The sequence below is a fragment of the Eucyclogobius newberryi genome, unplaced genomic scaffold, assembly GCF_026437365.1.
Source record: "Eucyclogobius newberryi isolate DKJ021-1_F unplaced genomic scaffold, fEucNew1.0.hap1 SCAF_13, whole genome shotgun sequence".
NCBI lineage: Eukaryota > Metazoa > Chordata > Actinopteri > Gobiiformes > Gobiidae > Eucyclogobius > Eucyclogobius newberryi.
In genome coordinates, this window is record NW_027315757.1 from 10,085,955 (window position 1) to 10,106,173 (window position 20,219).

At 41.7% G+C, this 20,219-nt stretch overlaps 1 protein-coding gene across 1 annotated transcript in view; it reads left to right on the forward strand.

Annotated features, from left to right (window-relative positions):
• The first annotated feature begins 8,945 nt into the window (after positions 1 to 8,945).
• LOC140357937 (alpha-1,6-mannosylglycoprotein 6-beta-N-acetylglucosaminyltransferase B-like) overlaps positions 8,946 to 20,219 on the forward strand; it is a 154,478-nt gene continuing 143,204 nt past the window's right edge. Inside the window, exons 1-2 of the mRNA XM_072442524.1 lie at positions 8,946 to 9,120; positions 12,313 to 12,425. Of these exons, the coding sequence (XP_072298625.1) occupies positions 9,080 to 9,120; positions 12,313 to 12,425 (154 nt within the window). The 5' untranslated portion in view covers positions 8,946 to 9,079. The remainder of the gene's footprint in view (positions 9,121 to 12,312; positions 12,426 to 20,219) is intronic.

The window sequence follows — 20,219 nt, forward strand, 5'->3', positions numbered from 1 at the left end:
ACTGATGTAAAACAGTGATGAAAGTGTAACATGTAACGGTAATAATTAGAAAGACAAAGAGACATTACATTTAAAAAGTCATATGCACAATAAATGTAAAAGTTGTAAATATCCATGAGAATCCTTTTGTATTGTGCGGTTTAGCAGGTCTCATATAATTATGAGAACACTGCAAAAAGCTATCAAATGTCTGACTAATTGCATGTTTTTAATCTTTGTTTTAACAGTTCAGTTGAAAATGCAAACTCAATAGATTATTTAGTTTGATTAATTTGTTTATTTCACCATTCACTTATAGATTTCAGCTTCTTGTAGAATATGCATCATTTTGAGTCTCAAATGTATAGATAGTTGGAAGACAAATGGGATTCCCAAACACTTCTATTTCACAATTGGCCTTGTGCAATCAGGAAAGAAGTAACAATAAGCAAAGATACCTACCAACTGACTAGAAGTCAAGTCTAAACTGGTCTAGACTGTTGTGGGAATAAACGTGCACAAACATAACTCTTGTAATTTACCATTGTAATAAAGAGAAATCATTGGTGTGATAGATTCATGTACATGAAACATGTCTTGCATTTACAAATTATAGCCTATATTTTATATTCAGAAACATTTAACTTGTATATTGTAAAGTCAAATATAACGTTCTTTATTCTATGTTTTGACTGAATTAGACAAATGACCACAAAGCTTGCTTCCTGCTCATGGGGCTGCTTCATCTGTCATGTATTAATAAGTTTGTTTAAGCGTGACCTGGAAGGAAACTATTTTGAGGTCAAGGCATGTTGTCCTAATTTAGTTATTTTTTCTCCTTGTCTATTTTACACAGTTGTAACTCCAATGAAAACGACGCCTCCCTCCTGGTCTGTGGTCCTCCCTCCTCAGTGGGCAGGACAGATGAGGAATACTGGAGTGAAGGATTCAAGTGAGCAGAATGAATGCTGCGGTCATTTGGCCCTGTTATGACTTCATTCACGTGCTTGTATATCAGAATGTTGGGAGTTCTGTCCCGATCCAGGCCTGGCTCAAACTACAGTAAAACATATGCTGTCAGAGAAAACTGGATTTGAGCTGTCCCACACCCACTCTGCTCCTCCCACTGCACGACCCTCTTACTGTCGCTAATGTTTCCTCTAAGCTGTGTGTGTGCATAGTGGCGCACTGCTCTAAAGCTGAATTGAAAATATACTAAACAAAGGGTCCGTCAGCCCCTGTCTTGGCTGGGTCGGCCCTGACTAGAGACCTGAGGTGGACTCACCTCAAACTGCAAACTGAAATGCTGCAGGATCAGGCAGATTTGCATGGTCTTGGACGGGAGCGCCCCTGTCCCGGAGAGCAGCGGCCAACACAGAGCCGAGCGCGGTGTGTGCGTAAAAGCGTGTGACCACTCACAGTAACAGAGGACTGAGCAGGTGGAGACGAAAGGAGGCGAGCTCTGCGTCAGGTGGATGTATTATCACAGGACACTTTGACCATGTGAGTAGAACGACGCTGGTGAAACTTTATGGATGAGGCTGCGTGTGATGCAAGAGGCGTGATCGCGGCATAGTTTGTGAATGAGCTTACTGGTTTCATGCATTTCTCCCTCTGAACAGTTTCAGTGCGATTAGTTCAGTTTGGTTTATTTACTCAAAGACAGTCCTGTTCAAAGTGGTATAAATTTGCGCCATTGATCTTCAACAGACCGGACCGGGCCATAGCGCTCAAATATTGGGCCTATTTGAAGCTGTACTTTGCCTTAGTTTATGTTAAAGTAGGTTTCAAACTTACTGGTGTTACCCAAAATATCAAACTCAGTGGAAAAATGTTGAGATTAATGTTGTGGCGGGGTTCCTGTACAGGCCTTAGTGGCAGATGATAAACGGATGAGTCATTTGGAGGAAGTTAAGAATCCCTGGGTTAAATCTGTGCTTACAACATGGAAGGAGAAACAAATATGTTCAAATCTTAAACTGGTTGACTATGACCAAGGTTTTGTACCAAATAGAACTGATCTGAGATTCAAGGTCTGGATTACAAAAGTCTTTCACCAGATTGTAAAAGAAATAATCACATGAAAAGCTTTGATATTATAATCAATAAATTAAACAAAGTAATGACAGTTATAAACCTGATCTTTTTTTTAATCAGGGTTTATAAATCAGAACTTTCAAGGGGAATAATATCTAAATGATATGATTGCATTTATAATCTGGACAATTACTCTACTAAATGTATTGAAAACAAATGGGAAAGAGAAAATAATCTTGTTTTGACGGATGAAGAGTGGGAAAGTGTGTGTAGAACCATAAAATCACATTTTTCATAACCCCATGTCAAAGTGTCCATTATACACAAGGAATCACCAACTGCTGTAGAAACAGCGCCACCAGGAGGCAAACCACTTTCACGTGTTTTAGGACTGTCCTGTCGCTCTGAAGTTCACAATGCACTGCAGACTGTTTTTGACATTGCCATTCCTCTCAATTTTAGAACTGTGTATCTGGGCCTCAAAACTCCTGCCATGGACACAAATAATGGATACCGTACGAACTTACTTGTGGCGGCAGAAAAAAAGCCATCACAAGGAAATGAAGGACACAAACATCACCAAGGATCAAGGACTGGACTGACATGGAAACAGACATTAGACACATTCAAACTTAATTTGGAAATGGACAAATTTGACCAAAAGTGGACTTTTGTTTTAATAAATCTGTTTCATGATTGTGTTTCTTATGTTGGTTGATGTGTATGTCTATGTCATTTTGTTTTTTATTATTAATTCCGCTCTCTGGTCCTGTTTTATGTCTGTTCTGTGTTTTATGTGTTAAACTTAAAATAGGTTGGTTCAAAGCAGTGGTTCTTGAGGTAACGGTCCACAAATGGGCCACAGAACATTAGTCAGTTTGATGTTTAATGAAGCAAAATATATGGTTTCTAGTTGAGGGTCCTTCACCTGATTTTCTTATCAAACAGTTTTTACTTTGCCTGGAAGGTTCCACTGTATGATATAAACTCATTTATCTTTAATTTATCTGGTTAAAGGAGTTTTTATTACCTCAAAAGTACTTACTTAAGTTATATTCTGTACTAAAAAAAGGTAGGATGAACTCATGAACTTTTTTAAAACGTCAATAAATATTCTTCTTTGTTTATATGCCAAACCTATTGAATCAAGCTGACATTATTAAGTAGTATCATACGACGATGAGCAACTGAGTCTATAAAAGAAGTCCGTGGTTGTAAAGCCGCGGCGCGGTCAAATGGCCCGGCAGTTTCAGGAACCGCGGCACTGCCATATAGCCTCATGCCTAACCCTAACCCTAACCCTAACCTTAACCCTAACCCTAACCCTAACCTTAACCCTAACCCTAACCTTAACCTTAACCCTAACCCTAACCCTAACCTTAACCCTAACCTTAACCCTAACCCTAACCTTAACCTTAACCCTAACCTTAACCCTAACCTTAACCCTAACCCTAACCTTAACCTTAACCTTAACCCTAACCCTAACCTTAACCCTAACCCTAACCCTAACCTTAACCTTAACCTTAACCCTAACCTTAACCCTAACCCTAACCCTAACCCTAACCCTAACCCTAACCTTAACCTTAACCTTAACCCTAACCTTTACCCTAACCCTAACCTTAACCTTAACCCTAACTTTAACCCTTACCTTAACCCTAACCCTAACCTTAACCTTAACCCTAACCCTAACCTTAACCCTAACCTTAACCCTAACCTTAACCTTAACCCTAACCTTAACCCAAACCCTAACCTTAACCCTAACCCTAACCTTAACCCTAACCCTAACCCTAACCCTAACCCTAACCTTAACCTTAACCTTAACCCTAACCTTTACCCTAACCCTAACCCTAACCTTAACCTTAACCCTAACTTTAACCCTTACCTTAACCCTAACCCTAACCTTAACCTTAACCCTAACCCTAACCTTAACCCTAACCTTAACCCTAACCTTAACCTTAACCCTAACCTTAACCCAAACCCTAACCTTAACCCTAACCCTAACCTTAACCCTAACCCTAACCCTAGCCTCATGCCTAACCCTAACCTTAACCCTAACCCTAACCCTAGCCTCATGCCTAACCCTAACCTTAACCTTAACCCTAACCTTAACCCTAACCCTAACCCTAACCTTAACCCTTACCTTAACCCTAACCTTAACCCTAACCTTGACCCTAACCCTAACCCTAACCCGCAGTTTCAGGAACCGTGGCACTGCCATATAGCCTCATGCCTAACCCTAACCCTAACCTTAACCTTAACCCTAACCTTAACCCTAACCCTAACCATAGCCTCATGCCTAACCCTAACCCTAACCCTAACCCTAACCCTAACCTTAACCCTAACCCTAATCCTAACCCTAACCTTAACCCGGCGCGGTCTAAAATGGCGCGGTCAAATAGCGCTGCAGTTTCGGCCGCGCGCCTCGGCTCTGTAGACACTCCCATAAAAGAAATACACATTAAAAAAACAACACACCAAAGTACATGAAATGACTGTAATGTTGCGTTGCCGCTCTGCCTAAAACTCCCGGGACACTTTTTTCACCCAGTTCACCTCCTTGCCATGTATTAATCTACAAATTAAAAGAGAAATACTAACTGTTTATAGTAATTGTACACCTGCAATGAAATAAACTGAATATGTGGTATTTCAGGCTGGTCAGTGGTCGTAATGTTATGGCTGACCCGTAATGCAAACATTATACTATTCATAAAACTCATATCCGCAGCTATTACGATTAGAGTTACATCCCTGCTTTTATGGCACGACATCTACTGTCTACACTTTGCAAAAGCAATCAAGAGTTTAATGGATTTGAGCCCTAACAAAGCTACAATTAAGACACACATTGATTAATTGCCAAATCTCTCCATTCAGCCCTCCTCCACCCCAGCACCATATTTACAGTCTTCTTTTCTTTCAGGTTTTTATTTCCACCAGCACCAGTGTCTCGGCTCCGGGGGGAAGTTTCCTGTCAAATCCTGCTCTGCTCCTCTGCACTTCACCCTTCTCTAAGTGCCATACCTAATATATTTATCAGTATATCATCATATCATTGTATTTCAATAGTTATCTTCCAAAGCATAGCATCTTCATTTGAGTCAGGTGGAAACAGTTTTGCTAGCCTACATTTAAAGGTGTCCAAAGTCGGGCTTCAAATCTTAATTCTTAAAATCTACCAACTGTAGGTACAGCTGCATTGTGGGACAGTGTGATTAGGTCTGGTGCTGTGGTGGTGTTGCATTGTGGGACAGCGTGGTTAGGTCTGGTGCTGTGGTGGTGTTGCATTGTGGGACAGTGTGATTAGGTCTGGTGCTGTGGTGGTGTTGCATTGTGGGACAGTGTGATTAGGTCTGGTGCTGTGGTGGTGTTGCATTGTGGGACAGCGTGATTAGGTCTGGTGCTGTGGTGGTGTTGCATTGTGGGACAGTGTGATTAGGTCTGGTGCTGTGGTGGTGTTGCATTGTGGGACAGTGTGATTAGGTCTGGTGCTGTGGTGGTGTTGCATTGTGGGACAGTTTGGTTAGGTCTGGTGCTGTGGTGGTGTTGCATTGTGGGACAGTGTGATTAGGTCTGGTGCTGTGGTGGTGTTGCATTGTGGGACAGTGTGGTTAGGTCTGGTGCTGTGGTGGTGTTGCATTGTGGGACAGTGTGATTAGGTCTGGTGCTGTGGTGGTGTTGCATTGTGGGACAGTGTGATTAGGTCTGGTGCTGTGGTGGTGTTGCATTGTGGGACAGTGTGGTTAGGTCTGGTGCTGTGGTGGTGTTGCATTGTGGGACAGTGTGATTAGGTCTGGTGCTGTGGTGGTGTTGCATTGTGGGACAGTGTGGTTAGGTCTGGTGCTGTGGTCGTGTTGCATTGTGGGACAGTGTGGTTAGGTCTGGTGCTGTGGTGGTGTTGCATTGTGGGACAGTGTGGTTAGGTCTGGTGCTGTGGTGGTGTTGCATTGTGGGACAGTGTGATTAGGTCTGGTGCTGTGGTGGTGTTGCATTGTGGGACAGTGTGATTAGGTCTGGTGCTGTGGTGGTGTTGCATTGTGGGACAGGGTGGTTAGGTCTGGTGCTGTGGTGGTGTTGCATTGTGGGACAGTGTGATTAGGTCTGGTGCTGTGGTGGTGTTGCATTGTGGGACAGTGTGGTTAGGTCTGGTGCTGTGGTGGTGTTGCATTGTGGGACAGTGTGGTTAGGTCTGGTGCTGTGGTGGTGTTGCATTGTGGGACAGTGTGGTTAGGTCTGGTGCTGTGGTGGTGTTGCATTGTGGGACAGTGTGGTTAGGTCTGGTGCTGTGGTGGTGTTGCATTGTGGGACAGCGTGGTTAGGTCTGGTGCTGTGGTGGTGTTGCATTGTGGGACAGTGTGGTTAGCTCTGGTGCTGTGGTGGTGTTGCATTGTGGGACAGTGTGATTAGGTCTGGTGCTGTGGTGGTGTTGCATTGTGGGACAGTGTGGTTAGGTCTGGTGCTGTGGTGGTGTTGCATTGTGGGACAGTGTGGTTAGGTCTGGTGCTGTGGTGGTGTTGCATTGTGGGACAGTGTGATTAGGTCTGGTGCTGTGGTGGTGTTGCATTGTGGGACAGTGTGGTTAGGTCTGGTGCTGTGGTGGTGTTGCATTGTGGGACAGTGTGATTAGGTCTGGTGCTGTGGTGGTGTTGCATTGTGGGACAGTGTGGTTAGGTCTGGTGCTGTGGTGGTGTTGCATTGTGGGACAGTGTGATTAGGTCTGGTGCTGTGGTGGTGTTGCATTGTGGGACAGTGTGGTTAGGTCTGGTGCTGTGGTCGTGTTGCATTGTGGGACAGTGTGGTTAGGTCTGGTGCTGTGGTGGTGTTGCATTGTGGGACAGTGTGGTTAGGTCTGGTGCTGTGGTCGGCTGGACTGTGGCACTGCTGTGACTTGGTTGGTAATGATGTTCTTCAACATGTTTTCCACCCCAGATTTTGGAGCATAGATGTTACACTGCTTTGTAGCTCAAGTAAGTTACAAAACGCTCTTCCCTTCTCTGAACTCTTTCCAGTTTACACTAGATAAGGATTCCAGATGGCACAATATTCAAGGGTGCTCTGTTACTGCATAAACAACTACTGCATTAATTAACTCTATTACAATTACTATCATGAAGAGCTTTGCTATTACTGCTGCTACTTTTAAAAACACTGCTTAATTGCTTCCAAAGCACTTCTTTATTCTGCTCATGATTAGATCATTTGTTGGCCCCAACATGGTCATTAAGATCAGAACGAATAACATGTGAAACCAGTGGTGACCACGCCTTTGAGCTAAGACCTACTGAGACCATCGTCCTTTAAAAAAGAACATAAACCCACCCATTCTACCAGACTTTTATGATTCTTTGTCTTGCTATTGATTTTAATTGTTGTTGTTTTAATATTTTTGTATTTTATTACTGTTTGTACTTTTTCTGTGAAACGCTGCATGAATTTTAGGATTAGGTTCATACATCCATTCTTTTCATTTGATCTCTCATTTTAAAATACAGGAAAAAGAAAAACATATTTTTGTCCTTGGGCAGTGCAGCTGCACATCTTTTGTAAATCAGTCTAATCTCAGTCAGTTAAGGGAGAACAATCCAAACAGTGGGGACGATGGCTGCATAGAGACAGCTAATAGAGAGACGCACACATGCAAAATAGACGATATCGAACCAAAGAACAAAAACTACAACCTCCATTGAGCCTGTTGAATAATGCAGGAGCAAAGAGGTCACCTTCACACAGGCAATCTAGAAAAAGTAAATAATATATGACTGTTTATTGTATATGTTAATACACACCGATATGGCTATTTATTTCAGTCCAATTTAGAAAACCCTGCGACGAGCTGGTCCCTGTCCAGGATGTACCCCGCCTAAGACCCATAGTCACTGGGATAGGCTCCAGTCACCCGCAGCCCCTAACGGGAACAAGCGCTAGAAAATGAATGAATGAATAGTATGAACATGAAAGAAATTTAGTAAAAATCTAAATGTACAGTATTTCACAACAACTGTTAAAGTTAAAGCATTAAATATAGGGATTTTGACAACATTTTTTGGAAAGCTTTGGTCGAAATCAGCTATTTTATTGCATTTCTTAAAGTTTGTAGTGAATGTTATCTGTATATTTTAGTGCACTCAAAGCTTGAACCTATTACACAGAATGTCACCATGAATGTATTAAAACATAAACCCTCACATCACATAGAAAGTACTACTTTTAAGTCCAGTACAAAAATGTAGAAACTGCAGATACCTGCTCTCAAATATAGTGACTGTAGTGTATTTAAAAGTAAACACACCATTTAACTTTCCACCACAACCAGGACTAAACCGGACTAACAATTCATGTAAAGACATGCATTTTTATTGCTAAGCTTCATAATAGATAAGTGAAGTTTACTTTTTTGCCACTAGATGTAGCTATTGAACTGATAAAATGTCTTGCGCTGACTGTGGTCCTGAAAAGTCTACGATACAGGGTATTTACACGATCCATAAAAATCAAATAACTAGAATAAACAGATAACCTAATAATTCGATCTGATGATTAGTGTGTGTACTGTTTAAATGCACAAAATATCACTTGTCTTCGGAAATACAATGCATTTTACTTTTTTCAAACTTAAAATTGAAGACGCACCTCTTCCCCCCGGCGTCATTAGGTGACGCTGTCGGTTAACAATCCACCGGCTGCCTAGCTGTACGACATGAGGACGCTGTTGGAGTCTGCTGCTGTGCTTATTCACTCGGGAGCCGCACACGGAGCTCTCACAACAACACATTCTCACATCCAGACATTTAAACACGTGGCGCACCGGACTTTTGCTTGTTTCCGTTCCGTGCGCGATGGGGATGGATTTGACGCACAAGTTCTCCGGACGCCAGGAGTCTTAATTCCGGGCAGTGACCGCCCCCTTCTTCTTCTGCAGGGCTGGTTGTGGTTTGTTTGTAAAGTTATGGTCACGACGTTGATGCTTAAACATAAAAGAAAGATAAGCGGCGCGATGTTGTTGAGGCAGGACGTTTTTCCTCCTGAGTAGAAAAGGATCAACGCGACCAACGGCGAGATTTCCATGATGTTGAGGAGATGTCTGCTCACTTTCAAACCGTTCAGGTAAGATTCACAAGAGCAAAAAGGCAATAATGTAAATGTTTATTTTTTTTATTCTTTTATTAACTGGATCCCCAAACTCCCGTTATTGCCTTGTGGCTTAAAGTCCCCGCAACTAATCCTGTTTCTTTAGATGATTTGATATGTTAAGAACAGGATGTTTTTGTAAGTTATACATGTAGTGTGGCTCTGTAATAACCTAGACTAACTGCAAATATACTTAATCTATTAAAATATGACTCTTTAGAATGGTACGTTATCAGCAAATGGCATTTTAGAAGAGGATTTGTCAGTATATTAAGATTGTGACAATTAGAGCCAAGTTTTGATAGTGTAAAGCAGTGGTTCCCAAAGTGGGGTCCGGGCACTGCATGGGCCCCCAAAAGGCTGTCAACTCAACAGGCATAAAAGGAAATTGAGTTTGAAATCAACTTAATGTATTTGTTTATTATTATTGGGGGGCCAGTGGGTTCTTTGGCCCCTGCAGAGTTTGTAAAAGGGGCTAGAGTAAAATTTAGTGACATTTTCTTTCAATTTAGACCCTCTATAGTTGTAACTCAGCCTTATACATAGATTTGATTTCAGCCAAATTATGTATTGTAAAATATTTTGAACATATATTGCGAAGTGTGCAGTAAATGTTATAAATAAGTGCATTAACAAAACAAAACAAAATCTTGAGGAACCTTAAATATCTATCTTTCATATGATGTGGTGTCACCTGCATCCCGACCACTGATGCAGTAGCAGCAGTGAGGATCAGACTGCAGGAAGACACCACCCTACAGGAAAGGACCAAACTGACACCTGAACACATATGTAAACTGCTGGACATCTGTCTGAACACCACTTACTTTCAATTCCGGGGACAATTTTACAGACAGATTCATGGCTGTGCCATGGGCTCGCCCGTCTCTCCCATAGTGGCCAACCTGTACATGGAGCACTTTGAGAAGAAGGCACTGTCCTCATTCTCAGGCATAGCCCCAAAACTGTGGCTCCGCTATGTCGATGATACTTTTGTAACAATCAAGAAACAAGAGCTGGAAACCTTCTCTGATCACATCAATGCGGTGGACCCACATATCAGGTTTACAAGAGAAGACGCTAAGGAGAATCGCTTGGCCTTTCTTGATTGTTCCACGATCAGAGGAGATGACGGGAAACTCCAAATAGAAGTATATAGGAAACCTACACACACGGACCAGTATCTGCTCTTTGGTTCCAACCACCCACTACAGCACAAGCTGGGAGTGATCAGAACCTTACAACACAGAGCTCAAGGTGTGCCCACCAGCTCAGAGGGCAAGAAGAAAGAGGAAAAACATGTCCGAAATGCCCTCTCAGCCTGTGGTTACCCCGCTTGGGCTCTCAACAGAGTGAAGAGAACCAAGAAGCAGGACAAAAGGGAAACTGAACAGAGAAGGAAGGGTGTTTCTATCCCTTATGTGTCTGGCCTGTCGGAAAAACTGCAGAGAATTTTTAGACAACACGAAGTCCCTGTTTATTTTAAACCAGGAAACACTTTAAGACAAAAACTGGTTCACCCTAAGGACAAGTTGCCGACTCAAAAACAGAGCAATGTAGTTTATTCGATCCAATGCAGTGAAGAAAGCTGTAAAGAACGTTACATAGGTGAGACAAAACAGCCTCTACACAAGAGGCTTTATCAGCACAGAAGAAATACAAGTTCAGGACCTCAGAGCGCCGTGCATCTCCATCTTGAAGCCTCTAATCACTCGTTTGAAGACGGTGAGGTGAAGGTTTTAAGCAGGGAGAAAAGATGGTTTGAAAGAGGAGTCAAGGAAGCTATTTTTGTTAAAAAAGAAAGACCTTCTTTAAACAGAAATGGAGGGCTAAGGTTTAATCTTCCTGTTATTTATAATGGGTTACTGAACCCCTGGAAAGGTAGAGGACCAGGACATTCAGATGCTAATCAGGTACTCAGGGTGGTTGAGCCAGGGTCTCACAAAGACAAAGAGGACTCTAATAGCCCATTAAGATTCTGAATAGGCTAGCTCGGTAGATACAAGGGGGAGTTTCTGTTGAAACAAACAACTCTTTCTACTTCAGGAAGGCTCCTCCCAATGGGCGGGTCTTACCACAGAACAGTATTAATATCGGAGTTCTCGACCTAAATTCTGTTATTGACAATGACTCTTGGATGAGAGTCGAAACGTCTACTTTTTCAAACTGAGTCCAGATGACTACAACTGAAGCTTTTTCTACTATGGAACACGCCTGGACGAATGAGGGATTACACCGATATACTTCAGTTCATTGTTTAATAGGTTATAAGCTTTTTACAATGTCATCTATCGAATTTAACATTTGCTTCTTTCATTGTCACCTTAACAGTATCTCATATCACGTCTCGTAACTAAAAGTTTGCGTACTGCACTTCTCATCTAGCGTTGTCATGGATACTCACACAGAGGGGAAAAGGGGCGGAGCCGGAGCGGGGCTGCTGCTTTTTCTTTCCTCAGAGAAGACAAGGTGCAAACAGTGACTTAAGCCGAGAAAACTTCACCGCGTCTTCTCAAAGCACATGAACGCAGTAAAGGCTCCTTACAAAGACGCTCGATTGTTAGCTGGACTCTTCTCCAAAATATTCACGAGGCAGAGAGGAACTGAAAAGTAGAAGCAATGCGAATGAATAATAAATGTGTAACTTTCAAAAATAAAACTATTTAAGGTTCCTCAAAGACGCGACTCATGGCACGAATTAAGTGATAAATGATCATTAGATTGGCGCTTTAGTTTGTCCTTTCTTTGAAATTAGTCGAGAGGGAAAAGTGTGAAAGGCGTTGCCGTTTGCCATTTCTCACATCGTCGATTATTAAAGACCTGAATTAATCAAACTCATTTGATCACCGAGCCCGACACAGGATCAAGTCAGCATTTGGTGATGAATGATTGTTTTCTTGTCCGTTTTTTTGCCTTGTTTTCAACAGCTTCTGTGTTCTCTCTTGTCCAGTCATCTAGTATTAAAGTGTTCCAGGAGCCTTAAGCGACCCCTTTGGTTCACTTTGTATAGCTCCAAAGTGAACCAGTGGAAACAAGCCTACAGTGCACATCAAATCACTGAACTGACCCCCTGTACAGTGACGTACACTAATCCTGCCCCGTACTGTGGCATTTACACCATCCTGCCGGTCTAACTGCGTCTGTCTTTTCTCTGTCCCGTCGCCATAGGCTCTTTGTGTTGGGCATCGGCTTCTTCAGCTTGTTCTTCCTAATGGCCTCTCTCGGGGGCGAGTTCTCCGGCAAGCGACTGCCCGACTCCCCCTTTACCGTCCAGGCAGAAGGTACGTATGAGTGGCAGCAGTCTAACCGTCTTCCACTCTCTCTCTCTTTCTCTCTCTCCCCTCACACATTGCTAATGAACAGGCACAGAGCATGCTGGGATGTCACGCTGCATGGTGCCGGCACATCGGGAGCGTGTTTAGGGGTCCGCTGTGGCCGTTTCTTTCATCCGAGCTTAATTTAGTATTCGGTTTTGTGTCATTGCGATCATTTGCGGCCTATGTTTTTGATGTATTGTTACAAGTTTTTCCAATGTTTGTTATACTGAGGTGATGATATACAAAGCTGACTTGTTAAGATTTGTGTGTTATGTTGGAAAGTCCAAAGTCTTGCTCCAAACGCACTGCCACCTCTTGATATCATCTGGTGGCAAAGTTCTCTCACTGTACATGTTTTCAAAGTCCATAAGTCCATAAGACCAGTCTTCGTTTGATCATTTCAGCCTTTCATTCGATAGAAAGTATTTTTTTTAGCCTCACATCAATGCTCTATGTTGTTAAATGACTGCCTGCATTTCTAACTAACGTCTGATCATTAGAAATGTGAACGGAGCCTTAGCTTCAAACACAGACTAGTTTTTAAGTCTGTTTTGTTTGTCGCTGCTGTTGCTTCGTTTCTCCTCCATCCAAGATTCCCACACAGGTTTATTTAGCGTGGTTTGAGCACACATCCATGGGTTTGAGGCTGTATGGTCCTCAGGGCACATGTGCAGACCTCTAAAAGAAGCTGATGTCTGCTCTGGTTCTAAAAGCTCATGTTAGAGAGCGCTCCGCTCTCTAACATGCCTCTGAACACAGCTACAGACTGAGCAGCTGTGGGAGAAGAAGAACCAAGCTTCCCCGCACTGACTTCAACATGACTTCAGCCAAACTTCAGCAGCAGAAGTAAGGGGAAAACAGGCTTATTTGGATATATTTCGAAACAATTTAAATATAGTTGTGACACACAGTAATGTTAGATTTTACTGGGCAATCCCTGCTTGCCTGAATGCCCTGATCGTACACCATGTCTTTGTAGAATTGATGTTTATGGTGTCTTACGGTGACAAATTCTTAATTTAATTGCTATCAAGAATGCAACAAACGGTGTTGGGAAAGTTCACTTTCTACATGAACTAGTTCAGTTCATAGTTCATAATTCTAAAGTCTAAGTTTACAGCTCCAAAAAATTAACTAGTTCAGTTCTTTTTGTCAACATTATGCTATACTTTTTCTAAATTATTTCCACAGCCCATATACAACCACAGGCAGCAATTATTTTATTAGTTCAATGCTGAAACTGTGTCAGATTTCATCTTCATATCCAATTTTGAATCCTTACCAAAGATTTACATTCACACTGAAGGGACAGACTTCTCCAGAGGCAAAGTTTGCACAGAAATGTTAGATTGTTCCCATTCTCACCGACTCATGTAACTGGTTGTAGGGCAACGGTGCGACACGCAAAATATCTATCTGCGCTATCGGCCTCTATCGACACTTTATTGAACGAAATTAAAAAGAATGAACGTGCCGTTCACAGACACCAGAAGGAACGCGTTCACAGTATCGTTCGTTGGCAGTGATACAGTACGTTCAGTTCACGTCATGGATGTATGGTTCACGTTCACCAAAATTATGTTTAAGGCACAACACTGGCAACAAATGTAATCTAATTCTATCTCCCATCAGCTTATACAGCACATACTGTATCATAGTGCTTTGAGGATAGTTGCATTTGCGAGTTTCTGGAATACCTTGTGTCAAGCTTTTAAACTTTCAGCTCCTCTTTTCACTGAACTGGTGCAATGTTGACAGCAACTACAGATCTTTGGTTTGTATTTCTGAAATATTACTCTCATCAGATTCATTCTTATTGAAAGAAGGCTGCAGTCTTCCATTTTGTCTTCAGGCCAATTACTGATTTTGACCGTCCCGTTAATGTCGATTCACAAGGAGACTGTCTTTTGGGAAATCTGGTGGAAAGGAAAGCCCTGGAAAGATATAGCAGAGGGTGAGAAATCTAAAGCCACGTTTCGACTGGCCCGGATCCCTCAGACCGCTTTTTCTAGGAGCTCTTTAAAAGTAAAACACAGTGACATTTGGTAATTCTGAGTTTTTGGGACTGTGAGATGTGGCCAGCGCTAGAGTAAACAGAAAACTGCTTCTGGTTTATCATAAGCTTTTTCTGCATTTATTTCTTTACTTCTCTGTGCCTCTATTTTCTTTTAATGTCTCTAAATGTAATGCTGTGCAATGATTTGGCTGATGTTAATGGCATTGTGCACAAATATAATGTTTTTGCAAGTGCTGTGCGTCGATAAACAGGAAACGGCTGAAGCTGACGTGTGCTAGCTTTGTTTTGCTAAAAATGGCGGCTCAACATACAATTACTGAACTTCGAGGAACTGGTCTGAGCAAAGTAACATATTTTTTAAGAAGACATTTTTGGAAAAAAAACACGTTTGATTTGATTTAGACCATTATTAATTAACACTGATAAATTATTTAATCAGAAAACAATGAATTTTAACCGTTCACATGGAAAATATGAATTGTTCATGTTGGATGATTTAGAAATCAAACGGGTGAAGGATTATGATTCATTTCAGACCTGTTCTATTTAAAACAATCTTTACTGTAAGAGAGTAAGGGTATACATTAGAAGGGAGCTATGTGATTAATTAAGCATTCACAAGCTGCAGTAGCGTGGAAGGATCCGGCCTCATAGCTCATTAAGTAGTGCCTTGACGCAAAGCAGAAGACCAGTAATATGTAAATCACTCCAGCTCATGTGTGCATGCCGCCATATTAGTTCATATATGTCTGTTCTGTGTGTACATGGTTGGAAATGAAGATGAGCAGCTCCGAAAATTGACTTCATAAATAAGCTGGAATGAGTAGTTCACTGAAGCAGCTCCTTGATAGTACTTTATTAACACATGCAGCGGAAGTCTGTCGTAGTGAAGGGGGACTAGGAGGCTGTAACTTTCCTCAAGTCCACGATCTGAAGTCCACGATCTGAAGTCCACGATCTGAAGTCCACGATCTGAAGTCCACGATCTGAAGTCCACGATCTGAAGTCCACGATCTGAAGTCCACGATCATCTGGAGCTAATCTTCTAGGCGATTAGCTCCAGGTTGTTACCACTGCACCAGGACACCAGCCGGTCCACCTCCCTCCTATAGACAGACTCCGAGATGATCTGAGATGAGCCCGATGAGGGTGGCGTCGTCCAAAAACTTGATCAGTTTTACAGAGTCGTGGCTGGAGGTGGAGCAGTTTGTGTACTTTTGGGGTGTAAGAGCACACTGACATACCATTTACGCACACAAACAGACAAAAAAAGCGCATCAAAACACCAGGGCCCGGCTGCATAGAGCCCGGCTGCGCATAGCGCGGCTGCGCAGAGTCCGGCTGCACAGCAATGGCATATGTGCTGCTGCTTAGACCACTCTAATACCAGGCAGCACAGTAACATATACTGCATTATAATTTGGGAATTCAACACATTTTTCTCTCTGTAGCTTACACCTCTCGCCATTAAGCTGTAACCTACATCAGGAGAACCAAAATTTCCAATGCGTGCGTCTCCTTCTTAACCTTAGTCTTTTGAAGGTACAGGACACTAATGATGTGAACAGGTCTAAAAGGGCGACACTGGGAGATGTGTTTCTACCCAAACTGAAAGCACGGCAGGCAGAGGCGTTTGATCCCAGATATCTTAAAGGCTCCAGAGGTGCACAGTGGCTTCATAATGAGCACTTTGAAGGCTCCCAATAGTGTGGCCTTCTTACCTTAGGGGAATAATGTCACAATGAACAAAACAAGAACAAGAAGTAGCTCAGACGAGTCACAGAAATAGACCCATGGTGCAAATGTTAAAGGTTGAATAGAGGATTTTTGCGACCAATCAGTCTCATTTACTCGTGGCGTAGACTGCTCAGTAGTTCCCCCACATGTCAATCATTTCCTGCGTGCTAGTGCACACCTGCAGGCTCGTTCTGGCTCATTCCCAGGATATCTGCACGTTCCCCTGGCTGCGCATGTGTGGTTGATATGCCGGTGTTTGTTTTGCGAAGCTAACAGCGAGTTCCTTCAGTGTAGCGCAGCGCTTTGGACCGCGAAGTACAACAATGGCTGAGGGACGAACAATCCTCTATTCAACAATTAATGCATGTTTCAAGGCTATACCAACTTGTCAATGTAGCTACACAGGGATGGACCTGGTTAGTAATTGGATGGGAGACCACTGGAATGACACGTTTACAGCATCGTGTATGTTCATTAACATGCACCCCACCAAATAAACAAATAATAATAATAACTGATAAAGGCTCAAATGACTGAGGCCCTCAAACTGGTCTCTCTTTGATAATAACATAGTAGCCAAAAGTTTAAGTGGGGTAAGTACATGAAAACAGAAAAGGTATAAATGATCAAAGACTGTAAATGACCAAGAAACATGGTTAGTATTAATTGCTGATATTAGGTATATGCTATATATTATATGTTTTGGGACGGATTATCCTAGTGATGTTATTCAGACAAAACTGGTTGACATTCAAGTATGTATGGCGCAAAATTACTGTAAAAGTAACCTCAAAGGTGCAGCAATATAAGTTTATGCCCTATTAGAAAGAATACAGTTTGTTTCCAGACAATAAACTGCTCAATATTTCACAAACAACAATTGCAATATCCATCTTTTGAAGCTAAATAGATGGATGACTGAACTCTGGTGTATTATAAGTCAACCTGTTTCCTCCTGGTTCTTCCCCGCCGTTTAGTGCTTTGCGTGGTGTTGAGTGAAGTGCCTTACACACGAGCGCTGCAGCTGAAGTGTCTTTGACAGCGTTGGGACTTTATGGATTTCATGCCTCGCTGAATCCTGGCACATGATGCATTTGAATGAACTTTTCTGACATGGTTCAATGTCAAAAGTGTGGCGTTCCGTGATCTATCAAAAGCAGTAAATAATGCACAACTCGTGTCGGTACTGTGAGGGCACTTGACATGGCAATAAATCTTAGCTTAAGACCTGGTTTTGTTGTATATACTGTACATCTAATTCAGTCATTAACAGTCAAATTAAAGGTTCTATTTTGTGATACATTTAAGCGTTTAATTATATCATTATTGTGGTTTTATCATTAAAAACCTCACTGAGTGGAGTTTTGTAATTTGTGCAGAAACAGGTCCAATTTGAATGAAGAATGCATCTTTATCTTTGTTTTGTACTTTCTTTCCACATGCACAACATCATTCAAGAAAAACAATATTTAAAAGTACTGAACAGACAATGACACAAAAAAAAGAATGAAAGAAAAAAGGGAAAATAAGACAAGACAGGGCTGGACAAAAGACAGATTGGGTCAAATTGAAAATGCAATCAGTCTTGGATGCAATAAGTCATCCAAGATTTATTTATTTTTTTGTCCAATTTACGTCCAATTTGTCCATTTACAAGTTTAGTCCGTATGTGATTTTTTCCATTGTCTGTATGTCAGTTATAGTGTCGGTCCAGTACTTAATCGTTGGTGCAGTTTGTGTCATCATGAATGTGTGTTTTTCAAGTTAATTTTTGCAATAAAGCTCCTGTAACTGTTTAAATGCAGGATACAGTATAAATGTTTAATGTCATTCAAACCAGGTTTAGAGGATTCCAGTTAAAGCACCAACACCCTGCATTATTGTAATAATTGTTTCCTTTTCACTGCCAGGATATGCAGTTCAAGAGTTTTTATCTTGAGAATGTGTCGACAAGTCGCCTTAGAGACAGTCAGTGTGTCTCAGCCTGAAGCGTAGAGTCTCTCTGCTCATTTTCTACCTGCCAATGTCGCTGCAGCCCAACTTCTGAAATACTTCCAAACTCTACAAAGAGTGGATCCTTTCTGGAAGAAAGTTCACTTTAGGCAGTGTAACTTTATGACCATCCCACTCTTCTAGCTCCTCTAACTGACTGCCACTCTCTATGTACCACACTGCAGTGAAGAATAGAGCTGGAATCAGACATTCCACATCTTATTTGTTTCACCATTCATATAAAATAGCAGTGATACTTTTTTATAATGTGCAGAACTTTGGGATGGAGCAATCATTTGTATTTTGACACATTGCTTTGTTTGAGTGGTGAATTGCCTCGAGGTCGAGCGACAGGGAAACACAGTGTTCCGCTTCTGCTCCGAGTGAGAGGAGGAAAATACAAATAGGCAGGCGGCCTCAATCAAACTTAAAAATCCATTTCTGCATCAATTCAGAATAATTGTATTGGAATCTACAATTCATCTGTGCTGTCCGGCGGTCGAGCGGTTAAGACACAGCACACGTACGCCAGGCTCCAAGTGCAGCCGAGTGTCCAGAGTCCCAACTCTGACAATGTACTGCATGTCCTCCCTTCTCTCTTGTCGCCCATTTCACTCTACTTTCCTGTCAATAAAGCCTATGGGCAAAAAAATCTACGACGCATCTAAAGTATATATATATATATATATATATATATATATATATATATATGTTCTTTTCCCCTTCTACGATGCATCTAAAGTATATATATATATATATATATATATATATATGTTATTTTCCCATTCCTTAAAATCACAATAAGATAATAATTAATCGACTAACATTTGTATTTTGTATTTGTATTTTTGGACTCTGGCACTTATCAAGGGAAACGCACAATATATCAGTGCAGGGTTTAAAGAAGTATTTAAATTCTTTATTATCTGGGCCCCATTCATTTTTTTATAATGATTCAAGTTAAAAATCAGACAAACTGAGAAGATAAAAACCTTCTCTATGGGGCTCACCAGTTACTGCGTAAAGATCCTCCACAGCCCAGTATTAAGTATAAGTATTTCCCCCCAAAAGCACAATGTAAACACAAACTGCTGGTGTTTGGAGATTTTTGCCTACGGTATTTTCAGGTCATGAATTTTTTCAAAAATCAGTTACTTAAAAACTGCTTTTAAAACTTTAGCTTCGGCTCACTCTGCTTTGGGCTGCTCCGCTCTTGCAGCTCTCCCTCTGATTAGTCATAGCGGTCACATGGTGCGAGTACACTTGACGAGACTTCCAGGTCGCACAGTCACCGGATGTACCGAGGCTAAACTGGCGACATGCGCTGGCGAGCTCAGCTTTAACTCCGACAAGTTGGGGCTTTCCTCCACTGCTACGTCCTGTGTGTGTTCATATGTGTGTGTTCATATGTGTGTGTTCATATGTGTGTGTTCATATGTGTGTGTTCATATGTGTGTGTTCATATGTGTGTGTTCATATGTGTGTGTTCATATGTGTGTGTTCATATGTGTGTGTTCATATATGTGTGTTCATATGTGTGTGTTCATATGTGTGTGTTCATATGTGTGTGTTCATATGTGTGTGTTCATATGTGTGTGTTCATATGTGTGTGTTCATATGTGTGTGTGTTCATATGTGTGTGTTCATATGTGTGTGTTCATATGTGTGTGTTCATATGTGTGTGTTCATATGTGTGTGTTCATATGTGTGTGTTCATATGTGTGTGTCCGTGCGCGCTCGGTGACGGTGTTGCATTTCTCCTGGGGGGCGCTGTCAACTGGGGATAGTATGTCCAAAACTGTTCTGGTGAATGTTTTTCCCCTTTATTCTTAGTATTTTCCGTAGGTTACATACACAGTGTTCACAACGTGTATAAAAAGGACCGTATTGTGAGCAGGTGGGAATTTAAGCATTAGGCTGTAGCAACACTGATTTGCTTAAAGAAAAGACATGCACAGCAGTTTAAGGACAGATTTAAATACAGTATCTGCAGTCAGGATACAAAAACACGG